The sequence below is a fragment of the Lissotriton helveticus genome, chromosome 3_1 (assembly GCF_964261635.1).
Source record: "Lissotriton helveticus chromosome 3_1, aLisHel1.1, whole genome shotgun sequence".
Taxonomy (NCBI): Eukaryota; Metazoa; Chordata; class Amphibia; order Caudata; family Salamandridae; genus Lissotriton; species Lissotriton helveticus.
The window spans coordinates 1,159,945,473-1,159,963,557 of NC_136061.1; the positions used below are offsets into that span (position 1 = coordinate 1,159,945,473).

At 41.6% G+C, this 18,085-nt stretch overlaps 1 protein-coding gene across 2 annotated transcripts in view; it reads right to left on the reverse strand.

The window, feature by feature from the left end:
* LOC144823334 (mitogen-activated protein kinase kinase kinase 6-like) overlaps positions 1-18,085 on the reverse strand; it is a 1,091,718-nt gene that overhangs the window by 253,490 nt on the left and 820,143 nt on the right. For both annotated transcript variants that reach the window (XM_078681777.1, XM_078681776.1), the window contains exon 22: positions 7,572-7,734. In XM_078681777.1, coding sequence (XP_078537903.1) covers positions 7,572-7,734 — 163 coding nt within the window. The remainder of the gene's footprint in view (positions 1-7,571; positions 7,735-18,085) is intronic.

Below are 18,085 nucleotides of genomic sequence, written 5' to 3' on the forward strand. Positions count from 1 at the left end.
GACTGAAATTAATAGGACGGGACCTAGGTTGCTCCGGTTCATGGAGATTTTTGGGGAATCATCGGGTCTGTTTATGAATCCATGTAAATCTACTTTGTGGACTTTGAGGACACGAGTAGAACTCCGCTCCTGGGCCTCGGCAGTGCAGACAACTACTATAGGGGTGAGATACCCGTGGGTTTTCTTGTCGGATTCCATGGATGTCACATGGGAGCATGATATTCAACTGGTGTGGACGCGGGTGCGCGAAGAGTTGAAGGCCTGGTCGCATAAGCCCCTATCTCTCCCTGGTCGGTCGGCCATCTTCAAGATGGTGTCACTACCACGATTGCTTTATCAACTGCAGAACTATCCCTTCCCTGTCTCCCCGTTGTGGTTTTGCCAGGTCAATTCGGCCCTGGGGCAGTTTTTATGGGCAGGAAAGACCTCTAAAGTGGCACTGTGGACGTGCTTCCAGTCGACCTATTGTGGCGGATTGGCCACCTCGGATGTCCAGTGATATTATATGGCCTCGCATTTATTAATATTGAATGATTGGTGGTACGGGGACAGGTCTGACAGCGCCTACATGGTGGAGCGGAGATGTATGGAGGCCAATAATATCCATATTATCTTATACACGGCATCAGTGCGCAAGACCCTGCCCTCCACCACTAGAGTGGTATTTCAGGTCTGGAAGCAGGTGCTGCGAAAGATAGAGTAGTGGGGAAGGTTGACGAAGGAGACCCCACTTTGGTCCAATGGAAGGTTGCCCCAGCTGGCTGGTCTGGCGGGTTTGGCCTACTGCTCACTAAATTGAGTCAGGTGGACAAGATCTCAATTTTGAATGGCTCAGGCCAATTTGGGCATCACAGACACTAACGTGCCTTCTATCTACTTTGGCATCAACGAGGAAACACAAAAAAAGAGAATTATAGCCACTGAGTAGAAGGAATAAGCATCTTAATAATCACCATATGGGGGGCGTGGCTACGGCACCAAGGAAGATGGCCGCAGGTCCGGAGAGCTCCGTTACGACGTAAGGTGACGGGGATTCTTCCAGGCGTTTCCTTCCTTTATGGACTGCCGGAACAGCGTTCAAAGTGTGGCGGAAGGCACCCTGCACGTCTACATGTGCTTTCCACTCCATAAGCAGCTGCCCGTACCGGTATTTTATTTTCTAAAGTTACTGACGGCTCGCGTTTGATCGCGACCACCATTTTGTTCCATCCTTTGCTGTTTGTGCTGCTTTCGCTTTGCTGGACTCCAATTTCGATATGCTGGAGATTTCTTTCTGGTGACTTCTGCAGTTTCCTTCTTGAGGACTGTGCTTTCCTGTTTTGAGAACCCCCTATGCTGATTCAATAGCATTTTCTACTTCTCCTCAGAATGTGGCCGCCATTTTGACTTTCTCCTCACTTCCACTTCGATATGAAGATTTATGAATTACCGGGTTTTCAATGACCTTTTCTTGCCTCTATATATGATTAGTTTTACTTTTCATTGATATTCCTCTGGGGCAAGCGTGATTGTTCATTCACTCCTGATATTTTCTCTCATAGTGACAGTGTTTCTCTTCTGACGCAGTGCGTTTTCAGTTTTTTCTTCTTTATATCATGGCAACGTCACGCACCAGCCGTATTGCTGCCCTTCAGGAACGCTCTGTTTCTCATGTGCCTTTAGAGGATAATAATCCTTTCAACGTTCTGCAAGATTCGTTTGATGATTCACAATCGGATAATCCTACCACCAAGGGTTCTACTACTCCTGTTTCACGTTCCTCAAACCCTCTTTCCAAGCCCTCCACACCATCTCCGACTGCTAATTCAGGGAAGCGGACAAAAACTAATCCTCCTTCACCTACAGGCATGACGAATACTATTTCTAAGGAGCTGCTATTGGAAGAGATTTGTGCACTTAAACCATATATGTCAGAGACTAATTGCCGTCTCCAGAATCTTGAGGATAACTGGTCTCATACACAACAGAGAGTGGTAGACCTTGAGGGTTCCTTGGCTTCAGCTCAAAAGGTTATCGGCCAGGTTCCTACTATGCAGAAAGAGATTGCTTCTCTCAAACAACAAGTCGAGAATTTGGAAAACAGAAATAGGCATAATAACTTACGTATTTATGGCCTTGCTGAAAATCTTGAAGGGTCAAATCCTATTTCATTTTTTCAATCCTTTCTTCCCACTCTACTCAATCTTCCACCATCACCTCCTCTGAATATTCAACGTGCTCATCGTTTGGGTCCAGCTTCTCGTTCATCATCGTCCACTTCCTCTGTGAAACCTAGAGGTGTTATCCTATATTTTTTGGAATATACTGACCTTCTGCGAGTCCTTCATGCAGCTAAACAGAAAGGGAAGATTTCACACAATGGCTCTAATTTGTTCTTTGCTCAGGACTATGCCAAAGCTACTGCGGATCGCCGTAAAAGAGTTTTGGACAGGAGGCCTGCTTTATGAGCTTTGAATGCCCGCTATGGGTTATTTCACCCCTGCATCTTTAGAGTCACTTATAATAATAAGACGACATCTTATGAAGACCCTGTTCGCCTGCAGCAGTTCCTGGACTCCCGTCATGCTGACTCGATGGACATTCCGCAGCCATAGTTTATTGTTCGATTTATTGTCTCTTATTGTCATGTTCTCTTCGGTTGTTTGATCTCTTCCTCATGTAGACTGTCTTTGTATGATCTTCTTTTGTACAACTAATTATGTCTTACCCTATGTTTTGTTTCACGTTATTTTTCTCTTTTCGTATTCCTTTAGTTGCTGATCTTGTGGTCCCTGCGATTGTTTTTTCATTTGTTCCTCCTCAACTGCCTGATGGTTTCTCCCCTTGCCGCGTCTTCGTGGAGTCTTCGGCCAGTTGTGCTTCCTTCCTTTATGGTTCCTCCATCCCCAGTACTCTTGTATCTTTACGGTATGGATTTTGTTATTGAACTGAACTTCTATGTTTGCCTTCTTTCTGTACTCTCTTTCCTCCCTTTTCCTTTTCTCAGCTCTTCTCTCTTTTCCTCATTTTCTTGTTTCTCAAATTATTTCTTCTCCTTTCATCCATCATTCTTCTCTTTCTTTTATTCTATTTTCCCATTTTTCTATATTTATTATATCATGTACTTGTCTTCATACTTCTATATCCTACATCTTCTTTTTTCTTTTCTTCCTCGTTCTAACACTACTTGCACCTTTTTCCTATTTTCACTTGTTGTACGGTTATTTTTCTGCTTATTATTCATATGTTTCACTTATTTTTTAGAATTTCTAGATGCCAATTAATGTAGTTTCTTGGAATGTTAAAGGTTTGGGGTCTCCTATCAAGAGACAACGTGTTCTTTCCCACTTAGCTCATCTGAAAGCAGATATAGTATTATTACAAGAAATTCATGTTAAAGATGTTGAAGTTTCTAAATTACGTCGTAACTGGGTGGGTCAAGTTTTTGCTTCACCGGGGACGGGAAAACGTAACGGGGTTGCTATTCTTTGTCATAAACGTTTGAATGTTCAGCTTGTTAAACAAGATAATGACACAGCGGGCAGGTGGGTTGTTATATCGTTGTTGGTTAACAAAATTCCTTTAACTATTTTTAATGTATATGCTCTTACTGTTCCTGATAAGTTGTTCTGGCCTCAAATTCTCTCATCCACGATGCATTACACTGATGATTATTTTATTTTGGGCGGAGACTGTAACATGATTATGGACCCTTTCCTTGACCGTAAGTCCAATTCCCGATTTTCTCCCTCTCCAATGCATGCTCAATTCACTTCACTTATTTCCCAACGATCCCTAGTTGATTCATGGCGGCTTTGCAACCCTACTCTGCAAGAATATACATACTTTTCCCCAGCCCACTCTTCCCAATCCCGTATAGATTATCTTTTCATATCCAAAGCTCTCACACAACTCATCACTCACTCTGATATAGGCTCCATTTTAATCTCAGATCATGCCCCAGTCTCACTCCAGCTTGATTTACTTCCTCCCACTAAAGGTGTAAGCGATGGAGATTCAACAATTCCCTACTCCTAGATACTTCGTTCTCTGTTGCTTTCCTTAATTTTGCTTCCCTTTTCTTTACGGACAATGAATCCCCTCAAACATCCCCTCAATTGGTATGGGACACTTTTAAAGCTGCCTCTAGAGATTTCATCATTTCATATGTTGCCAAGAAGAGACGTTTAGCCACGCAATCTATCTCCAATCTTACTTCCTGTATTAAACACTTGGAACAGGTATATTATTCGACCAAATCTCAATCTGATCTTAACAATCTCATTACTGCCAAACTTTCCTTCAATAAAGTATCTACCGAATCTGCTAATTTAATTTTACTTAAATCCAGTGCTACCTATTGTTCCTCACAAAAAAAAGCTGGCAAGATGTTCGCAAATTATCTTAAGGTTAAAAAAGAGCGTACAAAAATTGAGTCAATTGTCTCCTCCACTAATACCACTCTTCATAAGGACGAAGATATTTTGGGTGAATTTTCTCATTTTTATCAGACTCTTTATACTCCTGAGTCTCCCCCTCTGTTGTCAACCATTGATCATTATCGATCTTTTATTCCTTCTCCCTCTGTTTCTGATGTAGATTTCTCCTCCTTAGATAAGGATATTACCTCAGTGGATATTTTAGAAGCCATTCGCGTTCTCAAAAGAGGCAAGGCTCCTGGTCCGGATGGCTTCTCCATTGAGTTTTACTCTCATTTCTCTGCGTTTCTTGTTCCTAAATTACATCAATTATTTTTTTTCTTTATATCTTCCCAAAAATCCGAAGGCTCCTTTCAGGAGGCATTGATTTGCCTTCTTCCCAAGGACAATAAAGATCATACTTTATGTAAAAATTATCGACCTATCTCTTTGATTAATCTTGATTACAAAATGTTTGCAAAGATTTTAGCTTTACGTTTAGATAAGTTTTTACCCCAGCTCAAAGGTAGGGAACAATGTGGTTTCATCAAGGGTCGTCACCTCTCTGACAACACACGATTATTTTTCAATGTCCTTAGTAAATCACAGACTTCTCCTCACTCTTTAGCTGCTATAGCTTTAGATGCAGAGAAGGCTTTTGACAGAGTTAATTGGCCCTTTCTTTTGTCTTCTCTTAAATGGTTTGGCTTTGGGTCTAAATTTCTTTCTTATGTTTCTTTATTGTATTCTTTTCCTAGATCCTTTATTTTTGCTAATGGCCTTATTTCCTCTTCTTTTCCTCTGTTTCGTGGCGTTCGCCAGGGCTGTCCTCTTTCACCCCTTCTTTTTATTCTTGCTTTGGAACCTTTTCTAACAAAAATTCGGCTTAATGCAAATATTTCTGGATTCTCTTATGGTGGAAAACAAGTAAAGTTATCTACTTATGCCGATGACATCCTCCTTTTTATTTCTAATCCTCAAACTTCTGTTCCTGCCTTCCTTTCTGAAGTTTCTGATTTTGCAGCTGTGTCCGGTTATAAATTGAATGTCGATAAATGTGACATTCTTCCCCTTAATAAATTTTGTTTTCATGTGGATTTTATGATCTCCTCTTTTCATTGGAGCCCTTCAAAAATCAAATATTTAGGTCTCTGGTTTGCTCCTTCCATTAAAGAAACTGTCGCCCTTAATATTAAACACTTACATACTACTCTCAAAGATTCCACGGCAAGATGGCATCCTCTATTTTTATCTTGGTGGGGAAGATAAGATTCAATTTAAATGATGCTAGTTCCTATTATTTTATTTTTTCTTTCTTATCTCCCTATCAACGTTCCAAAATCCTGTTATAAAACTATTTATTCTATTTTATCCAGTTTCCTTTGGCAAAATGAGAGAGCTAGAATGTCTTTTTCCAAACTTAGATGTCCCAAGCACTTGGGAGGAGTTGATTTTCCTGATTTCTCCTCGTATCATACTTCCTTCTTTCTTTCTCACTCGCTTTCTTTTTTATCTAATTCATTATTAGATGATACCTCTTTTCCCTTATGGGTTGACATTGAATCCTCCTTTTTTTACCCCTTCTCTTTTAAGGAGTTTGTTTTATTACCTCGTATTCCGCAGCAAATGTCTTTGCCGATTCTTAAGAATTCTAGGAAACTCTTCTTTCCATTATTTCTGAATGGTCTTGATGAACGGACTTGATTTTTGCAATCTCCTCTTTGGTATAATCCTCTTATTAAAACTAGGACCCTTTTCTGGAAAGCTTGGTATGATCAGGGTCTCTTTTGGGTTCATCAACTCTTTCAACATGGTTCTTGTATCCCTTTCCCTATTCTTCAGACTCGTTTTTCTCTTCCCTTTCTCTTCCTCTCCAAATACACGTTACTGATCCATGCTGTTCAAACCAGCTATAATTCTCTTCCCTCCTGTTTCTTGTACATCCTCTTCATCTCCTCTTACCCTGCCCTTTCTATTATCCTCTTCCTCTGCCTCCCAGATTTATAAAAATTACATGAATCTCCTGCTGATAAGAGATAAATCGAGCATTGAACAGGCGTGGGAATTAGATTTTGGTGAGTCGTTTTCTCTCTCTTTATGGCAAGATATATGGAATAAGAAACGGAAATCCTCTAGGGCAGCCAACACTACTCAAACTTTATTTTTTCTTTATAATCGTCTCATGCTCACTCCCGCTAGGTTGAATACAATAGACTCCTCCCTCCCCTCCAAATGTTGGTCTTGCTCAGAAGTACGGGCGGATCTCAAACACATGCTATTCCTATGTCCTCTTGTTCGTACATTTTGGTCCAAAGTTTGGCAGCAGCTTAACAATATTTTTTCCACTGATTTCCCCTTTTCTTTTACACACATTTTCCTGGGTAGCCTTTCCGATCTATGGTCCTCCTCCCCATTCAACACTTCTATTATTGATCTTCTCTTAGCTGTAGCGTTTCAGCAAATTACCAAGGCATGGAAAGATACCTCATCCATATCTTATCAGGCTTGGTGGTATGGTGTCTGTTTTAATCATAGATTAGATAGAGCTTATGTTTACCCTGTTACAGTTTCTATCCAACGTGATTTATTGTGGTTACCTATCACTTCCTTCTTAGATTCCTCAGCCAAATCTTCTGTGCTTCACTCCCCTCGAACTGAGGAAGTCCCCAAACCTCCATGATTTCTTTTTTCTTTACTTACTTCTTCTCTTTATTTTCAACTTGTGCATTCTTCCTTTATAAATATTCATCTTTTTTCTAGAATATTGCAAGTTTTCGTTTACAATGATGTGATTTAACTATTGATATTGTATTTTTCTTTGCTGAGTCTTTTTCTTTCTTCTTTACCCTCTCCCCCCTTCTTTCTTTTCTCTTTCCTTTCCTTCTCTCTTTCTCGTTTTCTTATGCATTATAATGTTTTGCTTGTTTTGTTTTCATATTGATATTGTATCTTCTCCCTTACTGCATTCTTATATCCAATAAAATTTTCTTTAAAACTTAAAAAATAATCACCATATACAGGGTGGTGGAGCAATCTTGTGCTTCACCTAACCTACCTACAAGAAAATGTTACACAAACAAAATTCCATATAAAGGAGTTAGGGTAACATCAATCATGGTAAATGGGCATGACAGACCACAATGTCCTGTCGCCAGTGTGCATCTCAACACCCACCTCACTCTGGGACTCCACCAGGCTTGCGACAATGGAGGACATGTCCTCACTCAGGATCTGGTGCAGGGTGGCTCTACGTTCACTCTCCTTCTTCAGAAGGAACGTTCCACTGGTTTCCTCCAGGGATGAGGGTGTGAGCTCAGTACCCAGGTCTGTCGGGGTTCTAAGGGGTCAAGGAAAAAATACAACACAGATATATAATTTAGTTCAATCTAAGAAATAATCTGCACTTGTGTCATGGTTACGGTAGTGAGCATATGCGGGACCCACCTGCTCAACAGTATTTGATAAGCTATCCATTACCCAAGTGTGAAAACCTTTTATGATTAATGAAACATTGGTGGAACCTTAAATATAGAAAGTGTAGATGAATCTTGCATCATCAATTGTACTACTGAGTGTGAATCGAACCAGCAATGAAGACATCACAAACAAACAGGCCTGCTTCTGTTATTTGTATTTAAATATTAACATTCCTTGCCATGGAGAGTGTTACTGATTCTTTGGCAACTTTCTTCAGGCAGTTCCTGTACCAAAAAAGTTGCTTTAAGGCGTCGCCTTCTATGCTTCCTAGTAGTCTTTCTACTTTTCATGTCTGGCAGTTCCGTGACTGGTCATCTTTCAAGTCTTCTTCTGGCTTGATTTATCCACCAGATCTGCCTTACTGGTAGTGTGTGTATTTGTGCATGTGTGGTTGTTGGGTTTGGGGAGGTTCCCTCATCTCTTGTTCTAGTGGGGAGGTTCCCTCATCTCTCATTCTTATGACAGCAGGCCCAGGCAATGAATTTCCAGAGGCTGAGCAATAAATATACTGAATCTTTGTCGATGCAAGCCTGTCATCTAATTCCTCAAAGTAAAGCCTATATAAAGCAATTTTGAGTCTCCATATCAGTCCTGCCGATCAGTCAACTTATATTTTTGAAGTGGTGAGGTGTTGAACATGCCTCCTGTGCTGTGATAAAGTAAAAAGCATTAAATATAGGCCATGAGACTGAAACCTCACCACTGCCCAAGTTCCTTGGGTGGCCTACCAGTCAAAGCGGTGATAAGTGTAGTAGTAGATGCCCTATCAAGATGGGCCAAGATCATGAAGCAGCGGGCCCTCTAACAGAACTGCTTCACCCAGGCAAGAAAACAGACGGGCAAAAGGCAGCAATGTACTTTCTAAAGGAGCAGGACTACCTTCTCTTCTAATCAAAAAGGTGCAGCTGGGTAACTGAGTGAAAGAGGTTTGTTCTGCTTCACCTCTTCATCCAAATAAGCCAAAAGAATTCAACCTTCAGTAACTAAAGTATGTGATGGGGTCTCAGTTTAAGTGTTTTTAAGTATGGAACATTTTGTTGGAATCCATTGCACTTGAGACTGTTCATACAGTATCCAGGGATGGATCTTCTTTGTTCACATTATATTTTGATAAAATGCATAGTGTCTGGTGTTATGCGTCTTATTTCCTTAGGGAACCTTTCCATGTGTAATTCTTCGGATAATGTCAGCAATGTGTGTTTTTGCAAAAGGAAGAAAGTGTGTGTGGTATCCTCTGCACCCCATTTCCATGCGAATGTCCACTGATGCATGATGCGTGTGTATGGATTAGGTTACTTACCCAGTAAGCATCTGTTCTGGGCATGAAGGGCTGTAGATTCACATGCTTTGCACACTCCTGCCATCTAGTGTTGGGTCCGCATGTTTGAAAGTTGTTTTTCTTCGAAGAAGTCTTTCCAGTCACTAGGTATGGTGACTCCTCCTTTAGGTGATAGTGCACATGGGCATAGACTCCATTGTTAGATTGTTTTCCAGCTTTGCATAGACTATATCGCAGAATTCTCCCAAAGCAGTGGCTAACCAGTGGATGCTACAATTGTCTGAAAAAGTGTCTTTAGCACTGCTTGCCCTACATTGGCTCGTTGCTGAGCTAATACATATACACAATAGTGTTTGGTAAATGTGTGTGGTGTAGATCATGTTGCTGCTTTACAGAGGTCAGCTATAGGAATGTTACCTATAAAAAACCCATATATGCCCCTATTTTGCAAGTAGAATGCGCCCTAGGGGGTACAGATAAAGTTATTTTGGATATTGCTTCACAAATTTGAATGCATGTAACAATCCATCTTGAAATTCCAGATTTAGAGATAGGATTGCCCTTGTGAGGTGGTGTAAATGCGCCAAACAGTGCTTTGTTTTACAAAAATCTTTTATCCTTTCTATATAATACAATAATGCTCTTCTGACATCAAGTGTGTGAAGAGCTCGTTCTGCTACAGAATCAGGCTGAGGGAAGAAAACAGGTAACTCAACTGATTGGTTAAGATGAAAACCAGAAAATACTTTAAGTATGAATTTTGGGTCGGTGCGAAGAACTACTCTATCTTTATGAAGCTGAAAGAAGGGTTCTTCTATGGTTAATGCCTGTAGCTCGCCAACTCTCTTTAATGAAGTGATTGCAATGAGGAAGGCAAGTTTCCATGAAAGGAACTGTAAAGGACAATTGTGTAATGTTTCAAAGGGAGGACCAATGAGTCTTGTAAGTCTAATGTTGAGATTCCATACCCGTGCCGGAGTTATTCTGGTAGGTATTACTCTTTTTAAGCCTTCCATAAAGGCTTTAATCACCAGGTCTTTGAACAAAGATAAATGCGGTCTGTTTTGCAAATATGCAGCTACTGCTGCAAGGTGCAATCGAATAGATGTGTAAGTTAGATTAGTTTGTCTAAGGCGCAGAAGGTAATAAACAATGTTTTGGACAGAAGCATCTAGAGGATTAATTTTGTTATTACAATAGATGATGAATCATTTCCATTTAGCTGCATAACAAGATCTGGTAGTGGGTTTTCTTGCTTCTTTTTGAATAGTCATACAGTTTGGTGGCAAATTTAAGTATACAAACTATGACTTCAGGAGCCAAATCGCTAAATGAGCTCCTTGGGATTTGGGTGTCCAATTTCTCCAGGGCTCTACTGAGAGTTCCAAAAGTGTGGTGTATCATGGTTGACGGGCCCATGTGTGAGCTACCAAAATCAATCTGAGTGATGTTTGCCTGAGCTTTCGAACCAGAAACAGAGAGTGGGAGAGGTGGAAAAGCATAGGCAAATATATTTGACCAATTGATCCATAGGGCATTGCCTTTGGAGCGAGGGTTTGGGAACCTGGAGGCAAAGTTTGGGCATTTTGTGTTGTCCACTGTGGCGAACAGATCTATTTGTGGGAATCTCCATTGTTGAAAGTATGTAAGGAGAACTTCGGGATGAAGTTCCCACTCGTGTATTTGCTGCCTCCTCCTACTGAGGAGGTGGTAATTTGATTGTTGACTCCTGGAAGGTGTTCTGCCAGAAGATGAATTCTGTGATGATTTGCCCAACTCCAGATGGTCTTAGAGAGGCGTGACAGCTGGAGAGAATGTGTCCCTCCTTGTTTTTGTGCATAGTGCGTGGCCTGTCATGTTGTCCTTGTGGACTAGGACAACTTTGCCTATGAGATGAGACTGAAAAGTTTTCAGCGATAGAAATACTGCTAGAAGCTCTAGATAGTTGATGTGGAGACGTTTATGCTTGTTGTCCCGAAGACCCTGAATTGTGCAATTGTGGGGATAGGCTCCCCAACCTGTGAGATGAGTCTGCTGGAAGCACCATCTGTGGAACAAGGTCGATGAAGGGCCACACTTTTGATAAAATTTGTGGGTTCCACCACTGAAGAGAGCGATGGGTGCAGCTGTTTACCAACACTAGATTTGTTAATTCACCCGGTGACCGATTCCACTGATGTGCTAAGCATTCCTGTAGAGGACGCATGTTTTTTTTTTTTATTGACAGCACAAGCAACCATTCATTACAAAAATAAAGCATTTGCAAAGAATAAAAAATTATAGTACATACAATTCCTTAAAGACTTAATCAAATAGCAAATAGGCAAAGAATTTACAGTGTATCAAAGAAAAATACGTCCGTTTCGTCTTGAGGCTCATCATATAGGCTTGCAGCCTGCTTTTAAACCAGAAAGTAATCAATTAAATCTGAATTCTCAAATGTTATTAGCCGGGTTCATTGAAAAAAATAGTCAGATTAGTGCTAAACAGTTAAAATCCTGCACGGCAAAGCGATAAATCCAGGTCCTTAAATAATAAAGTGAAGGAAACAGAAGCTATTCACAGATCTAATAAAGCAAAGAAAAAGTCATTCATTCGAGAGTAGGGAACAAAATACCCCATAATTTATCCAATTTCTTCAAGGAGCGTTTCCCTCGAATTTTTGCGGATGAAAATTCCATATCATGTATCTCATTTATCAAAAGCCACCATTCAGTTACCAATGGTGATTTATCTGAGATCCAAGCCCTAGCAATTATCAATCTGGCACAGGAAGTTAAAATAAACATTAAGTCCTTATAGATAGCAGTATTTGGTTGTGTTCCCTAAATATCATCTCGGCAGAAAGTTTACCGCAGATCATTTTATTCAATTTCAGCACTTTTTCTATTTTGTCCCAAAATGTTTGCAGAGCCGGGCATAAAAAAATTATATGTACTAGATCAGCTGCTAGTAGGTCGCATTTTGGGCATTTTGTACGTTCGGATAATACATTGTTTCCAGACCACTTAGAAAAGTGAAGCGGCATGTAGTATAGCTGGCATACAGTCTTGTAAGATTGGAGTTTTAAGCTAGAAGAGTGAGTTAGAGAATTGTTGTTATGGAAAAAAGTGGAGATGTTATGCGCAGAGATGGGCATTCCTAAATTAATGGTCCATTTCTGTGCAAGTATAATGCAATCGTCAGGTGTAGATTGACAGAGACATTTGTACCCTAAGCTAATTATATCATTATTTGTTTCCCCGTAGATACAAGTCCATATTTCTGAGTCTAAAATTTCCTTTAATTTCATTTTATTCACTAAGAAGTCAAGTATCTGTGTGTACTTGAATAACGCATTTTCGGGTAGTTTGTAGAGTATTCTAAAGGTATCAAATGCTAGAAAACCTGATGATCCGTATATATCGGAAAGTTGGTTTATACCATGATTAGCCCATATTCCAGCTATTGGGTCGCCAAAAATCTCAGGTAAACCCGGGTTATTCCACATGCTTAGCTTAGAGTGAAAAAACGTAGTTTTATTAATAGCCATGATGATATTCCATATATGAACCGCATCTTTAGCGGTCTTAAACTTCACACGTTTGAAGTAGTTCGGGTCATTGCATCTAGCTAGAAATTGTACAGAATTTGCCCCAAGCATAAATTGGTGAAAAAAATAAGGGTAGCTAGAAGAAAAAAGGCTACGTATCCGACCCAGAAAAGAAGCGTAAAAATAAAATTTAAAATCGGGGAATTCAAGGCCGCCCTTGATGGCTGTTAGTTTGAGGAGAGAAAGGGCTCTGCGATTTTTCTTGTAGCCCCAGATAAAGCTGCCTAGAATCCCATCCAGTTTTTTTAAAGAATAAGTTGTTAACAAAGAGAGGGATAGAATTAAACAAATACAAAAATTTAGGCAGGATGTCAATTTTTACCTTATACCATTTTTTGAGAAGCCCCATTGTCTCCTTCAATAAGGTATCGTAGTTTAGAGCCATAATTTCTTGTAAGTTAGATGTTATTTTAATACCCAGGTAATTCGCGGTGTAACAGACTCCCAAGACTGGGGCCGGCAGCTTATAGATTTGAGTTTCGTTCAAATTTAGTTTGTATCCCGAAACCGAGCCGAATTCGTCAGCTTCCTTAATAATCCCAGCTATGGCTTTCGGCACATCAGTTGTATAAATTGCCAGATCGTCTGCGTAAGCTGTAATTTTGAGGGAGTTATTACCATGAGTAAATGGTATAATATATTCTTGAATCAGTATCGAATTAATAAAAGGCTCCATTGAAAGAGCAAACAAAAGGGGAGACATGGGGCACCCTTGACGTGTACCTCTTAGAACCGGAAAACTATTAGGTAAGTATACTTGTAAAGCGCACTGTTACTCCATCTCGGAGTGTCCTGGAGCTGTATACCACTGGGGAACCCGTCCTGGCTTTCCCTGTGAGATGGTCCCTCCTGGGCACCTCCAAGGTGAAGCCAGGCATCCCCGGCGTTGATGGGGCCGTTGTGGAGATTAAGCAAGCTATTGCCCAGAGTTGCAGAGTGGGACCCATGGTTAGCGTAGGTACCTCGGAGAGAATTATCGAGTCCGCGGACATTGAGCCAAGACCCTGCCGCGCCGGGAATTGAACCCTGGTCCCGGGCCGATCTCTGCTTCAGGGTCTGCCACTTCTAACCAGTGAGCCACACTTCCCAGAGATTAAATTGGCATATCCTATTTTAGCATTAGGTGAATCATACAGTGCTTGAATCCTGGTTAGAAACTGTTTCCCAAAGCCCATTCTCCTTAATACAGCCCAGAGGTAATCCCACCCCACTCGGTCGAATGCTTTTTCTGCATCTAATAACACCATACCCAGTGGGGTGGAATTAGTGTTGGCAACGTCAAATGCAGTAATAGCAGTGTTGACATGTGCTGTCGTGTCTCTGCCCATCACAAAACCATGTTGGTGTTGACTTACTAGTTTAGGCATTATCAGGGCTAGTCTCATGGCTAGTAACTTGGAATAAACCTTAGCATCGGCATTTATCAAGGAGATGCCATCATTCCTAACAGTTGCATAAAAGTTTTGGCTAGTAAGGTTTGATTGGCTTGAAACTGTAACAGTTTGAATATTGCGAATTCTAGCTGCACTGGTAGAGGCTAGAGCTGTGAGTGTTGAGTCGCTCCCAGATAAGATTGTATTTGTAAAGGCTGTAGATGAGACTTTTGCATGTTGACCATGAAGCCCAATCGGTGGAGTAAGTTTAGCCTGGTCTGAGCGTGTTTTAGACACTTCTGGTGTGCGCTGGCTTTGAAGTGCCAGTCGTCTCAGTAAGGGAAGACGTGAATTTGTAGTCTTCTGAGATGAGCTGCCACTACCGCTAGACATTTGGTAAACACTCTGGAAGTAGCGGTTACTCCGAATGGGAGTACCTTGAACTGATAGTGCTTGCCTGCAATCCGAAATCTGAGATATCTGCGATGAGCTGGATGGACCAGAATATGAAAATATGCTTAATTCTAGTGTGGACATAAAATCGCCTTTTTGTAGAAGTGAACGCACCCGTTGGAGCGTTACCATATGGAAGCGTTCTGACAGTATGTATAGGTTTAACACTCTTGAGATCCAAAATTGGTCTTAAGGAGCCGTCATTTTGGGGGATTAGAAAAAGTACATGCCTGAACCTTGGTACAGTAATGAGACTGGTTCTATGGCTCCCTTTCCTAATAGAGATTTCACTTCCTGTTTGAGTAACTGTAGGTGGTCTGACGACAGTTTGTGAGTGTGAGGTGGAATATTTGGAGGATTGGTAGTAAGCTTCAGGCAATAACCATGTCGAATAAGATCGAGCACCCATTTGTTGGATGTTATGGATTGCCAAATGGGGAGAAACTGTTGAAGTCTTCCTACGACAGGTGTTATATAAATCGGGAAGGAATGTTGGCAAGTAACTGTTCGTTGGGAGAAGGGGAATTATGTGCTGTGGCACTTCTACCTCTAAAAGTTTCCTCTAAATCCTCCTCTATAAAAACCTCTAGAGGTAGGGGACTGAGTGTTGCCTTTAAACAAGGTAGCACTTGGGTCTTTAGGTGTGGTTTTGGACCCTCCTCTGTAAAAGGAGCGGCGAAAGGAGCCTCTATTTGATGGAGGCTGGAGCGCTCCCATGCACTTTGCTACCTCGGTGTTGTTCATTTTTTATGAAGCCTGATCGACTTCAGGACCAAACAGGTGTTGCTTGTCAAAAGGGGTGTTTAAAATGGATTGCTGAACTTCAGGTTGAAACCCCAAAATCCTAAGCCATGCATGCCTTCTGAGGAGAATGCTAGTATTTATCTCCCTAGCTGCTGTGTTAGCGGCATCTATAGAACATCTGATAGACGAGTTAGAAATGAGTTTGCCCTCTTGAACTAACGCTTGTGCCTTGCTTTTGTGTTCGTCTGGGAGATATTGGAGCAGTTGCTCCATTTCATCCCAGTGTGCCCTGTTGTACCTAGCTACTAGGCCCTGTGTGTTTGCGATGTACCACCGCTTAGCGGCTTGAAAAGCCATTTGTTTCCCTGAGGCATCTATAAGCTTAGATTGCTTGTCTGGGGGAGGTGCATCAACAGATGTTTGTGAATTAACTCTTTTGCGAGCATTGGACACCACTAGGGAATCGAGAGATAATTGTCCTTTGATGAACACAGGATCAGATGTACAAGGTTTATATTTTTTTATCGACTCAGAGTTAAAATACGTGCTCGCACATGGTCTTTGAAGATGTCATCTGAATGCCTCATCATGCTCTTTAGCTTAAGGAGTGTTTGACTTGGCCTCTGTGTAGAGCCAAGTGTTTCAAACAAAAAGTCTTCTTCTAATGACTCTATATGTAAGGCCACGGTACTCTGCTGCTCTAGCAATAAGTTCCTGATAAGCCACATTATCATCCGGTGGTGTTGGCTTTGCAGGGTAACGGTCTGGGTCAGCAACCAATGGAGGTCAATGACGTAATCATTCCACGGGACTACAAGTAAATGTGTGTCTTCATCAATATCATCCCTTCCGGCTGTGTATGTGGAGATCCCTGAGGTGTTATATGTAAAGGATCTCGAATTGGTAAATGTGGAGAAGATGGTGAAGGTGGAGGGTATTGCGGGGCAGGATATGCAGGGCTGGTAGCCATGTTTTTTTTCTTCTTTAGAGGGGTATTATATGGAGGGTCCTCCAAAGGAGGTTTGCATTCGGCTGGTGCTTTAGCAGAAATGTGTAATGTATCAGGATTAATATAAATCTTCTTTGGTTTTGGATCCAATTTAGCTTTCATAAGATCTAAAATGGGTTTGGGAGGCTCGGAGAGGCTGTCTTTAGATTATGGCACCGAGATAGATTTGTTTTTCGATGCGGAATGTTTCGGTCCCGAAGCATGTTTTTGTTTTGGATCCTTCGCACCGGAAGGTATCGGCTCCGAAGATGATTTCGGCCGGCTTGGTCCCAAGCTGGTAGGCTTGACTATGTGTTTCGGTGCTGAGCCAGGAGGCGGAGCGTCGAACACAATGTCTCAGTGCTGATCTTGGCACGAAGGCAGAGGTGGTGCCGTAGTCTTATGCTTTCTGGAAAAGATTTGGGGGGGCGAGGGGTCTTCGGTACTCATGTAGCCCTGCCCCATAAGCACGTCTTCGAACTCCAAGTCGATCTCGATTTCAGAATCCGACGCTAACAGAGATGACATCTTCTTCTGCCGCCGACGCTTCGGAGTCTTTATTCTCGAATTCTTCACTGAAGGTGTCTGGAGTGTGTTGAATGCTTTGGTGTAGCATTTCACATCGTCGAGCCCGAAGATCACGTACAGTTTTCTTTAACCGCAACGACCTGGAGGCGCCGTAGTCTTCCTTTTTGTGCTCCTGTGACAGGCACAAGGTACAAACTTGATGTACGTCAGTGTGAGGGTACTTGGCATGGCACCGAGGACAGAATTGGAACAGAGTTTGTTCCATCGGCGGATTATGCACCCCCTGTTTCCGATCGTAGATAAAGTGTTTCCTGAACTATTCGATATCCATAGAAAAGGGGAACATGTACAATAACAATACCATTGAGGGTAGTGTGAATTGCACACCAAGGAGAATCCGAAGAACTGTTTCAAACCGGAGTGCAGCAATACACTTCCGAAGGCAGAAAAAAACAATCTAACAATGGAGTCTATGCCCAGGCGCACTATCACCAAAAGGAGGAGTTACCATAACTCGCGACTGGAAAGAGTTCTTCGAAGAAAAACATTTTGCAAACATCCGGACCCAACACTAGATGGCAGGAGTATGCCAAGCATGTGTATCTACAGCACACATCCCTCGAACAGAGTACTTCCCCTCTGCTGAACTCCACAACCAATTGTTGGCTAAAATTCTTAAGACCCAAAAGGCTGACAAGACAAACTAACTCAGCTGGGGCATTTACTGGCATCTACATCTATACTGATGAACAGGTTACTTCTTTTTGGTAATGCTCTTTCTGGTGGATACTCTAACAGAAGCTTCCTCACCACAGAATATTCCCCCAGGTGTCAGAGTGGACAGGACATTTTGCATAGCAATGCTACTACGTGCAGTGAGATGGCACTATGTGGCCTGGAAGTGACAAACAAGAAACAAATATATGTGCTACCCATGAGCGCCTCCACTAGTTTCTAATTTTTTACTTTCCATGTCCTGAGACACTGTGAGTGAACTATTGTTGGTTACAGTGTGCTTAATATTAACCTGTGACCGCTTCAAATGTTAATAAAAGACTACGTCATTGAACAGAGAGATGGGGCGAGGTGAGGAACCTACAGTTAGAGAATCCATAAGAAGGACTATGTTACGTACCCTGTAAGCATCTATTTGTTGCATGTTGTACTGTAGACTCACATGCTCTTCATAATCCTACCATCCTGTGTTGTGCGTGGACAGTTGCATCTTGGTTTTCACAGGGTAACGATGACTCC